General features: G+C 42.7%; 1 protein-coding gene across 7 annotated transcripts in view; it reads left to right on the top strand.

The window, feature by feature from the left end:
* The window catches only part of LOC125451040 (15-hydroxyprostaglandin dehydrogenase [NAD(+)]-like), a 64,484-nt gene extending 54,243 nt beyond the window's left edge, over positions 1–10,241 (top strand). For 2 of the 7 annotated variants that reach the window (XM_048527719.2, XM_059644867.1), the window contains exons 6-7: positions 1,626–1,789; positions 9,762–10,241. In XM_048527719.2, the coding sequence (XP_048383676.1) occupies positions 1,626–1,789; positions 9,762–9,870 (273 nt within the window). In that variant the 3' untranslated portion in view covers positions 9,871–10,241. Of the gene's footprint in view, positions 1–1,625; positions 1,790–9,761 lie in introns of those variants that run through there. The other 5 variants (XM_048527716.2, XM_048527717.2, XM_048527720.2 and 2 more) reach the window with 5 other exon arrangements.
* The last annotated feature ends 5,965 nt before the right edge of the window (positions 10,242–16,206 follow it).

Below are 16,206 nucleotides of genomic sequence, written 5' to 3' on the forward strand. Positions count from 1 at the left end.
GGCCCATGATGGATATGTCATCTAAAGAATGGGAGGAGGAGTGGAAATGGTTTGCGACTGGGAGTTGCAGTTGTTTGTTGCGAACTGAGCGGAGGTGTTCTGCAAAGCGGCCTCCAAGCCTCCGCTTGGTTTCCCCAATGTAGAGGAAGCCTTTTTCCATCCCCACCCCTGTCTGCTTTCCGGAGAGACCACTCTCTCCGTGACTCCCTTGTTCACTCCACACTGCCCTCCAACCCCACCACACCCGGCACCTTCCCCTGCAACCGCAGGAAATGTTACACTTGCCCCCACACCTCCTCCCTCACCCCTATCCCAGGCCCCAAGATGACATTCCACATTAAGCAGAGGTTCACCTGCACATCTGCCAATGTGGCATACTGCATCCACTGTACCCGGTGTGGCTTCCTCTACATTGGGGAAACCAAGCGGAGGCTTGGGGACCGCTTTGCAGAACACCTCCGCTCAGTTCGCAACAAACAACTGCACCTCCCAGTCACAAACCATTTCCACTCCCCCTCCCATTCTTTAGATGACATGTCCATCATGGGCCTCCTGCAGTGCCACAATGATGTCACCCGAAGGTTGCAGGAACAGCAACTCATATTCCGCCTGGGAACCCTGCAGCCTAATGGTATCAATGTGGACTTCACCAGTTTCAAAATCTCCCCTTCCCCAACTGCATCCCTAAACCAGCCCAGTTCGTCACCTCCCCCCACTGCACCACACAACCAGCCCAGCTCTTCCCCCCCAACCACAGCATCCCAAAACCAGTCCAACCTGTCTCTGCCTCCCTAACTGATTCTTCCTCTCACCCATCCCTTTCTCCCACCCCAAGCCGCACCCCCATCTCCTACCTACTAACCTCATCCCACCTCCTTGACCTGTCCGTCTTCCCTGGACTGACCTATCCCCTCCCTACCTCCCCACTTATACTCTCTCCACCTATCTTCTTTACTCTCCATCTTCGGTCCGCCTCCCCCTCTCTCCCTATTTATTCCAGTTCCCTCTCCCCATCCCCCTCTCTGATGAAGGGTCTAGGCCCGAAACGTCAGCTTTTGTGCTCCTGAGATGCTGCTTGGCCTGCTGTGTTCATCCAGCCTCACATTTTATTATCTTGGAATTCTCCAGCATCTGCAGTTCCCATTATCTCTGTCTCTAAATAGCTAGTTCTCCCTGTATTCTAAGTGTTCTAACCTTACTAACCGTCTACCATGAGGAAGTTGTCGAACGCCCTACTGAAGTCCATATAGCTCATGTCCATCACTCTCCATGAGAAAGCAGCCCTATGTTCCTTTGGGACTATGGTGACCTTTACCCTTTTCTCTTTCTCTTTGCTCATATACTGCCTGGTCTGCTAATGGGCATTTCCACTGCTTCTGGTTTTTATTTCTGATTTCTCGCATCTGCTGTATTTTAATCACAGGAGAATCCTGACTGAGCCTTTTCCTACTTCCTATCTTCAGCCAAGTGTGTAAAGGAAGTTGTAACAGGCCCCCTGTGAGCAGCTATCTCCCTGTTCTGATCAGTCAAACATCCACTGTATGAACAAACTAAGACACAGAAGGACTAGAAGAAAAGCAGTAACTTACCAACAAGGAGCTAATGAAGATCTCCTTTTCTTCCAGGAAGCTTCCAGCTTTGGAAATTATGGGGTACGAATAAATGCACTGTGTCCAAGCTTTGTCAACACTGAAATTCTTGAGACCATAAACTGTGAAGAAAATCTTGGAATTTTTTATCAGTTCAAGGACAATGCCAAGAATTTAATGCAGGTCTTTGGAGTGCTGGAGTGAGTCATTATTATGTATTCTAACAACTGTGCTATTGTGTAATCACCCCAGAACATAGCTACATCTGACTCTGAGCATAGCTCATCAGATTGTCTAGGCAGAGTTAGGAGAATTTATCATGGGGAATAGAGAAAAGGTAGAAAAACTAAATGATTACTTTGTGTCTTCACTGAAGACACAAGAAATGTCTCAGAATTAGAGATACTAGGGAGAATTAAGGAGCTGAAGGGAAACAGTATTAGAAGGAATGCCATGTTGGAGAAATTAATGAGATTGAAGATTGATAAGTTCCAGGATCGGATAGGCCACATCCTAGAGTTTTGATAGATCTTCCAAATTCTATAGATTCTAGGATGGTTCCTGCAGATTATAAGGTAGCAAATGACTCTGAACTCTGTAAGAAGGAAGAGAGAGAGAGAGTGAGAGCACAAAACAATTGCGGACCTGTTAGCCTTAAAATCAGCAGAAGAGAAAATGCTAAAATCTAATACAGAGGATGTGACAAACAGACACTTAGTCAATATTGATCTGATTGGGCATCGTTAGCATGGATTTGTGAATGAGAAAATTTGATTAACCTATTGAAGTTTTCATAAGGAGGTCTGTATCAGAATTGATAAAGGGGAGTTAGTTTTTAGAAGGCTAATAATAAGGTCTCTCCTAAAAAGAAGCACCTGGGATAGAAGGTAATGTACTGGCAGAGATGATAGTCTGCCATTAGATTCTTCTGACTAACATACACTTCATTGTCTTCAATACGACATGCCCTGCCAGTTATTTTTGTATCATCAGCAAATTTGGTTGCATTGTACATGGCCCTCTCTTCCAAGTTATTAATATGGCTGGTAAATAATTGAATCTTTATGGTACCCTACTCGTTAGTTCTTTCTAAGCTGAAGAAGATCCATTGGTTAAAACTCTCTGTCTTCTGTGTGTTAACCAATCCTCAATCCGAGCTAATACATTAACCTCAACAATAACCTCTAATGTGGCACCTAATTGAATGTTTTGTGGAAATCAAAATGCACTATATCCATTGGCTTTCCTTTATAAACTCTGCTTATTTTGTTAAATACCACGGCCAATTTCCCTTTCAAACAGTTGAGACTGTTTGGCAAGGCTAATCTTTCCTAATTGTCAAATTTCTTTTTCAGTAATGGACTCCAGTTTTTTTCCCAATGACAGATGTAAGTTACCTGGCCTGTAGTTTTGTGTTTTCTGGCACCTTCCCTTCTTGAATAGGGTTGTCAAATTGGCAGTTTTCCAGTCTGCAGGAACCCTCCCAAAATCTACTTAGCTCTGGAATATTTCGACCAATGCTTCAAGTACTTCAAAAGCCTGAAGCTTTAAAACCTTTGGATGTACGCCATCAGGCCTTGGAGCCTTGTCTGCCTTTTGTCCCATTAGATTGGATGTGGCGACTACATGTAATATTTCCAAGTTCCTGGGTAACAGACAGCTAAGTGGGAATGTGTGGTGTGAGAAAGATGCAAGGTAGCTCAAAAGTATTTGGACAAACTTTGTGACATGAGATGTAGATAGCAGATGGAATTTAATGTGGGAAGTATGAAGTTATTCACTTTTGTAGGAAGAACAGACATACAGAGTATTCCTTAAATGGTAAGAGATTGGAAAGTATAGCTGGACAGAGCTGTCCTTGTCAATGATTTACTGAAGGTTAACATGAAAGTGCATCAAGCTATTAGGAAGGCCAATGGTATGTTAGCCCTCATCACAAGAGGATTTGTCTGCAACACTAATGAAATATTGCTTCAGTTGTGTAGAAGAAATTTATAGACTGCACCTGGAGTATTTGTGTGCAGTCTTGCTCTCCTCACCTTCGGAGGATATTATTGCTGTTGAGACAGTGCAGTGGAGGTTTACCAGGCTTGTTCCTGGGATGTGGGGACTGTCCTACAAAAAAGTTATGGGGAAACCGGGCCTGTATCTTCTAGAGTTTTGAAGAATGAGAGGTGAGAGGAACGCAGCAAAGATTTACCAGATTGATTCCTGGGATAGCAGGACTGGCACATGAATAGAGATTAGATTGGTTCGGACTATATTCGCTGGAGAACGATGCTGGATCTCATAAAAACTTATAAATTGCGAACAGGACTAGATAGGCTAGATGCAGGAAGCGGGATGTTCCTGATGATGGGGGCAATCAGAAATTTGGTCACAGTTTAAGAATTGGAATAAATCCTTTAGGACTGAGATGAGAAGAAATTTATTCACCTGTAAAGTGGAGAGACTATGAAATATCAAGGCATAGAAAGCAGTCAAGGCCAAAACAGTGTATGGTTTCAAAAAATTAAATAGAGCACTTGGGTCTAAAGAGAACAAAAGATATTGGGAAATGCAGGAAAAAGCTATTAAATTGGATGATCAGCCAAAGGGCTGTATGGGCTACACTAGTCCCTTCTTATCTATATTGCAATGTTTCTATGTTCACTGAAATCAACAAAACATTAAAAAGGCGTAGTCAAGATATTTGCAGTAAGACATTTCTCTGGTTGTGATTCTAGAATTGGAGGCTCGGTTTAAAAATGAAAGGGAAATTATTTAGGTATGAGATTAAAAGGTTTTTTTTACTCCAAGGTTTATGAGCTCTCTAATACATACAGACTATAGGGCCGTAGACATTACTCGTTGAATATGTTTAAAGTAGAGATTGATAGATTTCTGATTACCAACAGTTTAAAAATATAGGGATAGTGTAAGTTAAAGTCATTGAATTGGATGAACAGCCATGATTGTATTGGATGGCAGGATGGCTCAATGGTCTGAATGACCTACTCCAGTTCCTATATTCCTGTGTTCTTTTACCACTCTGACTATCAAGCAGTGAAGTTAAAAACTTGCACTTTCTCCAGCCTCTCATGCCTCCTGAGAATTGGAGCATCTAAGGACATCCAGGTTACTTGTCAAGCAGCTCCATTTTTAGAATTTCTCAATGGGGATTTAGATATCACAAACAAAGCCGCATTTGTTACCCATTGCTAATTGCCCTGGAAGTGAGAGCTACTTTGCTAATTGCCCTGGGGTGAGCTGCCTTGCTAATTGCCCAGGCGTGAGCTGCATACCTACTAAAGGGGACATTTGGTATGCTTGCCTCTATTGGTCAGTGCATTGAAGATAGGAGTTGGGAGGACATGTTGTAGCTGCAGAGGACATTGGTTAGGCCAGCTTTGGAATATTGCATGCAATTGTGGTCTCGCTGCTACAGGAAGAATAGAATCAAAGAATCATACAACATGGAAACAGACCCTTTGGTCCAACTCGTCCATGCGGAACATAATCCCAAACTAAAGTAGTCCCACTGGCCTCCTCCTGGCCCGTTTCCTTCCAAACATTCCCTATTCATATATCCATCAAAATGTCTTTTAAACATTCAGAAGAGATTTACCAGGATGTTGCGGGTGTGGAAGGTTTGAATGATAAGGAAAGGCTGAATAAGCTGGGACTTCCTTCACTGGAGTTTGGGAGGTTGAGAGGTGACCTGATAGAAGTTTATAAAATATGAAGAGGTAGAGACAGAGTTGATGGTGGTTGCCTTTTCCCTAAGATTGGGAATGTCAAGACCAGGTGGCACATTTTTAAGGTGAGAGGAGAGAAATTTAAAAAAGATAAAAGTGGCTTTTGTTTTACACAGAGGGTGTTTCACATGTGGAATGAATTTCCTGCTGAAGTGGTGGATGCAGGTACCATTACAACATTTTTAAAAAAGGATGTTGAGTAACTTGAAAGGGTACATAAGATATTTACAAGGATGTTGCCAGGGTTGGATGGTTTGAGCAACAGGGAGAGGCTGAATAGGCTGGGACTATTTTCCCTAGAGCATCAGAGGCTAAGGAGTCACCTTTATGGGGGTTTGTAAAATCATGAGGGGCATGGATGGGGTGAATAGACAAGATCTTTTCCCTAGGATGGGGAGAGTCCAAAGCTAGAGGGCATAGGTTTACGATGACAGGAGAAAGATTTAAAAGGGACCTAAGGGACAACTTTCTCACACAGAGAGTGGTGCATGTATGGAACGAGCTGCTGGAGGGAGTGGTGGAGGCTGATATAATTACAACATTTAAAAGGAACCTGGATAGGTATAAGCTAGGAAGGGTTTAGTGGACAATGGGCCAAATGCTGGCAAATGGGACTAGATTAATTTAGGAAATCTGGCCAGCATGGATATATTGGACAGAAGGGCCTGTTTCTGTGCTCAATGACTCTAACCGGAGCCCACATGGGGCAGGTGCACCGACAATGCTATGCAGAAGAGAGTCCCAGAATGCTAATACGGTGACAGAGAAGGAAATGTGGTGTCGTTCAAGTGAGAATACATCTGCTCTGCTTGTCTTCCTGGGTAGGAAAGGTCGTCAGTTTGGAACGGATTGTTAAAGGATGGTTGATAATTTGCTACAGTGGTGACAGGCTCACCTATAGTTGCATTAAACCCACCAGTAGCAAGGTGAGACCGTCAAGTGGTCTTTGATTGGCATTTCAAGGGCCTGATCAGTAATAGAGTGAGAAGTTCGATCATTGACTTTCCCAACCAAAATTTAATTCTGACAGAGGCTAATCACCTCTGCACCCTGATTAAAGGCACCTCACCGCCAGCAAGAGCTGAGGATTGTAACTATTATTCCATGTGCTCCTATTAATCTGGCTTGAGTGGGGCTTCAGTAAAAAGTAACCTGAGGTCAATACCAAATATTTCACCAGCTCAGCACTTCATTCAGCACAACTCTATTGATTGGTCACTTTAGCAACATAGGTATTCTTGAGCATAAAGCTGTGTAATATTGTGTGTGCATTGCTACAGTAAGAAAATAGACCACCTATTTTCAATTCCCATCGTCTGACTTATAGTGCCTTGATTATTTCATGGACTAACACTGACAACATTGACTGAAAGTGGTCGTAATGATTGTTTTAACTAGATTAAACCACAACTCATCAATAAACAATTATCAGCCTGAGCCAAATTAACACGATTTCCAAAGGCATTGATACTCAGATCTGCATCTTTCATCTGATTGACACCTTTCTGTATAAATTTCAAATACTTGAGATAAAAATCATCTGCAGATTATCCAGCGGAGGAAAACACATGAAGCCAGACCTGGGAATACACAAACATGTTGTATTTCAGGTAACTGTTTGATAGGCTGAGCAAGAAGAAGAAAGTATAGATTTGTAACAACAGAACTGGAAGACTCTCTATCTCTCTATTTTCTCTTAGCCTCTCAAAGAATACTTCGCAATAAAGTGTATTGGAGAAACATCATTCTTTGAGATCTCAAAGAAGTCAACCAGCTTTGCTGCTGATGAGGATACAAGAAATCATTTCAACAGCCTTAGTCTCAAACTAAATTAAACACCTCGAAGAGACTGTGTACCTTTTGAACGGTATATTCTGATCTTCCCTTTTGTGCTAGATACTCTCCCATTTAAATTGTACATATACGTTTGCATTCATATGCTTTTATTGTTGTGTACGATCATTTTTCACTGGGTTAGTAAATAATAAGATCCCTTTTCCATTCACTCAAGAAACCTTGTAATTGGCTTCTTCAGTTTAAACCAGCAAGCTACATTGCGATATTAGTCTTGGGCCAAAAAAGAAATAAAATTACAGCACAGGAACAGGCCCTTTGGCCCTCCAAGCCTGTACCGATCGAGATCCTCTGACTAAACTAGTCATCTATTTTCTAAGGGTCTGTATCCCTTTGCTCCCTGCCCATCCATGTACTTGCCCAGATATATCTTAAAAGACACTATTGTGCCAGCCTCTACCATCTCTGCTGGCAACACATTCCAGGCACTCACCACCCTCTGCGTAAAGAACTTTCCACGCATATCTCCCTTAAACTTTCCTCCTCTCACTTTGAACTCATGACCCTTAGTAATTGAGTCCCCCACTCTGGGGAAAAAGCTTCTTGCTATCCACCTTGCCTATACCCTCATGATGTTATAGACCTCAATCAGGTTAGATCCCATCCGGACCTGGGGAGTTGTCTACCTTATTGCCTTTTAGTTGACGTTTCTACTTAGGTCCTACTAAACTCATCCCACCCCCTTGTCCTGTTCGTCCTCCCTTGACCGACCTATCTCCTCCCTACTTCTCCACCTGCACTCACCTTTACTGGCTCCATCCCCACCTCCTTGACCGGCCTGTCTCCACTCCACCTACCTTCTCCTCTATCCTTCTTCAATCCACCTCCCCCTCTCTCCTTATTTATTTCAGAATCCCCTTCCCATCCACCATTTCTGAAATGTCAAGCTTCCCTGTTCCAATGATGCTGCTTGGCCTGCTGTGTTCATCCAGCTCTCCATCTTTCTTCCCATTTGTGTTTTTGTTTTGTCTTGTTCCAATCTTCCAGCATTTGCTGCAATTCTCATATCCCAAGAACATGGTATCAAGACTTTGGATTTGAGTCCACATGAACAACACTGACCACTGAGAGCTTGATTGCACAGGTCTAGGCCCGAAACGTCAGCTTTTGTGCTCCTGAGATGCTGCTTGACCTGCTGTGTTCATCCAGCCTCACGTTTTATTATCTTGCACATCCTGTCTGTTGTTTTACTTTCAGCCAATTGAGACCTAAGAATTGGCATGACTCCTGACTACTACAGTGAGGCGAAGTTAACACTTCAGCCTGATCACACCTGCTCTGGGGAAATTTGTTCTACGATGTTCAAAATGTCAAGAAAACTAAGATGAAACAAGTCTTTTTTGCATTAGATCGAATATCATCTAAATCTTAGAATAGTAATGATGAAAAATACCCTGAGAAATAAAAGGAGGTAATGTCATGGTAATGTTACTAGACTAGACATTATTACTTCCATGAATCTTGATCCGTGCAACTCTAACAACACTGTAGAAGCTCAATGTCATCCAGGACAAAGCAGCCCGCTTGACTGGTGCCCCAATCACTACCTTAAACATTCAATCTCTTCACCAGTGACACACTTCGACAACAGTGTGTACCAGCTGCAAGATGCATTTCGGTAAGTTGTCGAGCCTCCCCTGATAGCACTTTCCAAACCTGCAATCTCTGCTGCCTAAAAGGATAGGGGAAGCAGATGAATGGGAGCAATCAAATTCTCAAGCAGGCCATACCTTGTTCTGACTTGGGGCTCTATCGACATTCCTTTACTGTCGCTGGGTGAAGTTGCTGAAACCCATCCCTAGCAGCACTGTGGAAATCCCTCCACCCCAAAGACTGCAGCAGCTGTGAAAAGCAACTCACCAGCACCATCTCCAATGAAAACTGGGCTTCGGCACTAAATGCTTACCTAAAGCGCATTGCCTCCTTCTCATGAACAAGTAAAGATAATGTCATGTGAGTACACCTGCACCAGATGGATGGCAATGGTTTGAGAAGACAACTCACTACCACCTTCTGAAGGGCAATAAATGCTAGTCCAGGTGTCAAAGCCTGCATCTCTTCAATGAATAGCACAAACATCACAGGGACAGTCTAATACCCTTCAAGCATAGGTTCAAATCCAAGAGTGATGACTGATGGAATATACAGTTAACTAATAATATCTGAGATTGAAACCTGGTCTCAGCAATGGTTACCATGAAAGTGTCATCAACTGTCACAAAAACCTTTCTGGTTCAGTGCTGTCCCTAACGGAAGGAAATCTGAGGACCTTATCCAGACTGGCCCATACGTGACTCCAGTCTCACAGCTGTGGGATAGATTCTTAACATCATTCGGAAACAGCCAGCAAGTAACTCCGTTCAAGAACAATTAAGGACATGCAACAAATGTTGCCCTTAGCCAGCGATGTAGAATTTTTCTACTCAACTTGTGAACATGCAGTAAATATTATTCCCCTTACTGTTTCATATCATGGTGGCCCGTCTTGCCGAACGTTTTATTGCAATGATGTTCCTCTCATGGAATACTTTTTTTGGAATGTTGTCCTTCATGTTATTGACCTTCATATCCTTTATTACAGACCATCGGAGATAGCCAAGGGTTTTGTACAGCTGCTTGAAGATGACAGCTTGAATGGAGCAGTCATGAAAATTACAACATCAAAGGGTATTCATTTTGAGAACTATTAGCAAAGACCACTTCTCAACACTGGACTATCCTTGACCTAACTTGCCAAATGCCAAGAAATGTTTGTTTGCAAAGTTTCCTACACTGGTTCCTAAACATGCAATCCTTTCTACTGCAGTAAATTGGTAAAGAGAATTGTACATATAAAAAGGCGATATATAAAGCTGACATGTATATGGGCAAACAAATTGTGATTTATTCCAGCCTTATTACATATCATTTTTGATGTACAAAAGAAAATTGCCATTTTAAATTAAAATTGTGTAAATATATGTTTCTGCTCCACAGTGGTGCTTATGAATTGGAACAGATCTAGAAAGATTTGTGTTTCCAAACCACCAACACCTCAACACGTCAGTGGTGTTAAAATATTTGAGATCATCATTATTTTAAGTAGGAAGAAACCGTCATTAAATACTCACTTCATTCTGTGAGGGTAATTGTGGAAATATCATGTCTTTGCTGGACTTTTGAACAAACTATCCAATTAGCTGCACCCCCCAGCTCTTTCCACAAAAATGTGCAAATCTATCCCCTTCTGAAGAAGAGCTAGTAGGAACTGCCAATGCTGGAGAATCTGAGATAACAAGGTGCAGAGCTGGATGAACACAGCAGGCCAAGCAGCATCTTAGGAGCAGGAAGGCTGATGTTTCAGATCTGGACGCTTCTTCATGAAATGAACTTTCTGAAGAAGGGTCCAGATTAGAATCATCAGCTTTCCTGCTCCTCTGATGCTACCTGGCCTGCTGTGTTCATCCAGCTCTACGCCTTGGTATCAACTCTGAAGAAGCATCACTGGACTCAAAACATTAACTCTGCTTTCTTTGTACAGTTGCTGCCAGACCTAATGGGTTCCTCCAGCAATTTCTCTTTTTGCTTGCTTCAGATCACAAGCATCTGCAGTTTTTTGCTTTAGTTTATCCTTCAAGTATTTATTCATGGGAGTGAAAGTTAGTTTAGGTGCCTGGATAGCTGATTTGCAATGCAGCGATGCCAATGGTGTGCATTCAATTCCCATGCTAGCTGAGATTATCATGAAGGAACCTCCTTCTCATCTTCTCCCTCACATGATGACCTTCAGATTAAACCACCATACGTTGCCTGTCTCTAATCAAGAGCAGCCCTGTGGTCTGGCAAGACTATGATGACTTTACCTTTCATTTACAGGAATTCTGCTCTAACATGTGTTTTGTTAATGCTAACTGGCTGTAACACGATTGATGAATAGTGGATGCTATTTGGATAACACAAACTTTCTGCTGTATGGTATAGCAATTTCCCTATAACACGATTTTCTATGGTGGTTTCTGTAGTGCAATTTTCTATACCATAAGGTCACACAAGAACACAACTATTGCATTCTAGGAGACTACCTGTACTCAGTTTCCCTTTGGAAGCTATACTTAAATCTGTACTAATGTGTGACAGAATGAAACTTTTAGTTGCCGGTTGCTGTTATCACCTTATTTTGTTGTATGCCAGCATTGCCAACATACTGGAAATGTTAGATTGTACCAGAGCCAATAGGTAGATTCAGCACTACCAATCCATCTTATTGATATGAGTCAAACTACTGATACCACGCGGGGAAGGATGCCCAGATAAGTTCCGCAGCAGAAGCTAGGCCCTGTCTTAGTTAAATAATAAGGGTTTATTGCATATCACTTAGTAGCTCTTTGGACGGTTGGTGTGGATGCAATAGGCCGATTGGCCTGCTTCCATACTGCAGCGATTATTTGAAAATAACTCCTCTTCATTCCGAACCTAGGTGGCATCCACTTTATTTTTAAGTTGTGTCCCTAGTTCTACAAACATTTTATCTGAATCCAGTATTTTGTAGGTTTCAATGAGATCACCTCTCATTCTTCAAAACGCCAGAGTGTCGCCAATCTGTCTTCATAAGACAGTCCTGCCATTCCGTGAACAAGCCTGGTGAACTTTTGTGACGTAGGAACTGCCAATGCTGGAGAATCTGAGGTCTGAAGAAGGGTCTAGGCCTGAAATGTCAGCCTTCCTGCTCCTCTGATGCTACTTGGCCTGCTGTGTTCGTCCAGCTCTACACTTTGTTATCTCTGGTGGACTTTTGTGCTCTCCTTCTATGGCACTAATAACCTTACTGAGGTAAAGAGGTCAAAACTACACAACAGTGCAGTCTAATAAAGTTCTTATACAATGACCGAGACTTAGCTGAGAGATGGTCAGGACTGGCAGCTGAATATTGTCGGTTATAGGCTATTCAGATGAACACAGTTGGGGGAAAGGAGAGTTGAGGGGAAATCACAATATTGTGATTATCAATTATAGTAGTGAGGAGGGACAATATCTTGCATGGATCATAAGAAGGGGCCATGTGGGGAAAAGTAAAAATCACAAAAGGAGCAGACATTTTGTTGGTGTCTAGACTATTGGCCCCAAAACATTCAGTGAGATATCCCCATGTCTCCTCCTTACAGAGCATCAAATAGGTAATCAAATTTCAAAGGAGTTCAGTGGAGTAGGAGGCTCCACAAAATCCACATTGTCAATAATTACTGTACAAGATAAGGCTGAAGCATTCACAACAATCTTCGGCCAGAAGTGCCGAGTGGATGATTCATCTTGGACTCCTCTATGTTCCCAGCATCACAAATGCCAGCCTTCAGCCATTTCCTTACATCCACATAATATCAAGAAATGGCTGGAGGTACTAGGCACTGCAAAGGCTATGGGTCCTGACGATGTTCCAGAACTTGCCACGCCCCTAACCAAACTGTTCAGGTACAGATACAACATTAGCATCTGCCTGGCAATGTGGAAAATTGGCCAGGTATGTCCTGTACACTAAAGGCAGGACAAATCTGACACGGCTAATTACCACCTCATCAGTTTGCTTTTGATCATCAGTAAAGCAATGGAAGGTGTCAGAAACAATAACCTGCTCAGTGATACGTAGTTTGGGTTCCACCAGGGCCACTCAGTCCCTGATTTCTTTACAGCCTTGGTTCAAACATGGACAAAAGAATTGAATTCCAGAGGTGAGGTGAGAGTAACAGCTCTTGATATCAATTCTGAGGCATTTAATATTAATGATGAGTTTCTATAAATTCCAAAAAAATTCCCAGATCTATGAAATCTAGTTGAGATGGCATATTGTGTCATAAGATGGGATTAATAAGTAGTTAGCCCAGCCTGGGGGAGACCCAAGTATTCAGTAGCCCGTAGCCAGAGCTAGTCAGGAAGTCTAGCAGCTTTAGTAGCCCATGTTGGTGTCACATAACACCGGAGGAGATCACCTTTGCAGACCCACTGTGTCCATCAAGATAAGTCCAAATAAGATCATTGCACAACCCCCTCCTTACCCTCAACACCAGCCTCTCAAAGTGCGGCAGCAAGCTCTCTTCCCACTCTGCCAACCACCATCACCTCAGCATCGCTCCCACCTCCCTTCCCCGGGCTCTACCAACTTGGCTCCAGCAAGAACCCGGAATTTTTTGTAAGCTCTGGTCCCATTGGTGTGATGAGACTGCCTGCAATCCCAGCAGCAGCCTCTATTCCCAGTGGCACTGCTGGGCCTGTGGGGGATGTTGGATTCCCTGGGAGCCGGGTTTCAAAGTCCCACCTCCAGCCAATTAAATGGTCACGCTGTAGCCATTGGGTTTATGGGTGGGCTAACATCCCTCATCTTCCCTTAGCCTGGGGCAGGTAACTTGCTGATGGGGCGGGGTGAGAACGGCTGCTACAGGACAATGTTAAATCCAGCCCATGAGGTTTCTGAAGAATCTTAACAGAATAATTGTTAGGCAGAGTGTCGTGTAGAAAAACCTCTAAAATCTAGTGAACAAGTATAATTTCAAAGGTTAATAGTGTTCTGCCATTTATTCCAATGGTACCAGAATAAAAAGGGTAATGTCTTCCAGTTCTTGGATGCAGTGCAGTACATTTCTATGGGAATGATACCAAGACTAAAAGTTTTGTTTTTAATTAATTCATGAGATGTGGGTGTCACTGGCTTGGCCAGCATTTTATTGCCTATCCCTAATTACCCACAGAGCATTCAAGAGTCAACCACATTGCTGCGGGTCTGGGGTCTCATGTAGGCCAGACCAAGTAAGGATGGCAGTTTCCTTCCCTAAAGGACATTAGGGAACTAGATGGGTTTTTCCTGATGATCAGCTTTACAGCCATTGTTGGATTCTTAGTCCAGATATTTTTTGTTAATGCGTTCAAAATCCATCATCTGCCATGCTGGGACTTGAACTTGGGTCCCCAGAACATTACCTGGGTCACTGGATTAATAGTCTAGTTTTACCACTAGGCCACTGCCTCCTCTACTTTACGAGAGCAGGGTGATAAATCTGACAGAGCCATTAGATGTCCCTTACTTCAAGGATGATGTCCACACATGGTCAAGAGTTTCTGCTCACCGTCATCATGTTACCAGACGGACTGATTGCCAACTCGGATGTATGGGACAAGACATTGTATGAGGTAATGGGATCCATAATGCAGGATATGCTCCCCTCCTTTCTCTCATTGCCAATGCCCTGCTCCAGCACTTGATGGATGGATTCCTGAGCAATTGGCAACAAGCTCACCCCAGTCATTAATGTCAATACTATCACACTTCAAGGAGAACTTCAGAATGTCATTAGAGTTTTTTTTATTGTCCTCTGCTGGGACTCTGGGCTTTTGAGAAATTTTCTTTGTATACCTTTGTAGAAGCTTAAAGTTCAAATGAATTAAGCTGGTCGATTTGGAAGAGGGAGATGGAGGGAAAACATTTCCTCTGGCTGGGGAATCCAGAACAAAGGCCTACCCTTAAAAGTGGACCTGGGATGCTAATGTCAGCAAACACATCTACACACAAATCTGGAACTGTCTGTCCCACACAAATCCGTTGAGGCTGGGAGTCACCTGAAACTCTCAGGACTATTTTAGGTCAGCAAGAATAGTAAAGGATATGATACAAACATTTACAGTTAATATATCTCCTAGAGTGAAGATGTAATCCTTTTACCTCTCTTTTTCTGAGGTCAACATTTATCCTTAAATCAATATCACTTATAAAATTCAAATCATTTATCTCGTTGATATTGGGAACTGCAGATGCTGGAGAATCCAAGAGAGATTAATTTATTTCTGTCATCCAGCTCTACACTTTGTTATTTTTTAAAAAAACGTGTAGAGTTGGATGACAGAAATAAATTCATCTCTCTGCAAACAAACCCAGAAGTGTTGATAACGCAGTACATGGTGCCACCTAGTGACACCCAAGAGTCATTTTGATCAAAACTCTCAAAAGAAACAGAGAAAATCATTTATGAGAGATAGTAAGAACTGTCAATGCTGAAGTCAGAGATAACACAGTGTGAAGCTGGAGGAACACAGCAGGCCTGGCAGCATCAGACGAGCAGGAAAGCTGATGTTTCGCGTCAAAATGTCAGCTTTCCTCCTCCTCTGGCCAGCTGGATTCCTCCAGTTCCACACTGTCTTAAATCATTTATGATCCAGTTTAATATTTCAGGGTTTTATTTCAAGGCCTGTTTTCCCTAAATTTCTAAAGATTGAGGAGTTAGGTCAACTTCTATAAAAAGGTGACGATTATGTTTTCAACTATAATGGAGACTATACAAATCTTCTCAAAACTCGCTAGACTATACCCAGCTACACAGAAAACACTAAGTCACAGAGGGTGAGGTGACAGTGGGATCGAACAATCAGAGAGTCATAGAGTCAAGCAGCACCAAAACAGATTCTTTGGCACAATTGGCCCATGCTGACCAATTTACCTAAACTGCACTCAGCCCATTTGCCTGCATTTGGCCCACATCCCTTTAATTCTTTCCTTTCCACATACCTGTCCAAATATCTATAGAGTGTTGTAATTTTACCTGCCTCTATCACTTTGTCTGGCATCTTCAGCTACATATAAACCACCTTCTGTGTGAAAAGAATGCCCCTCAAGCCCCATTTAAACCTTTCCACTCTCACCTTAGACTAATGTCCTCCCATTTTGATTCCTTTACCTAGGGAAAAGACCTTGGCTATTCACTTATTAATGGCCCTCATAAACTTTTATAAAGTCACCCCTCAGCCTCCTACGCTCCAGGGGAAAAAGTCCCAGCCTATCCTGCCTCTCCTTATAACTCAACCCTTCCAGTCTCAGTAAATCTTGTCTGCACCCTTTCCAGTTTAATAACATCCTTCTTATGGCAGCATCCCAAATATGGCCTTAACCCAATGTCTTATACAGCCATAACATGACATCCAACTCCTATACTCAATGCTCCCACCAATAAAGGCAAGCATGCCAAACACCTTCATCATCACTCTGTCTACCTGTGATGCCATTTTCAAGG

Source organism: Stegostoma tigrinum, chromosome 3 (assembly GCF_030684315.1).
Source record: "Stegostoma tigrinum isolate sSteTig4 chromosome 3, sSteTig4.hap1, whole genome shotgun sequence".
Taxonomy (NCBI): Eukaryota; Metazoa; Chordata; class Chondrichthyes; order Orectolobiformes; family Stegostomatidae; genus Stegostoma; species Stegostoma tigrinum.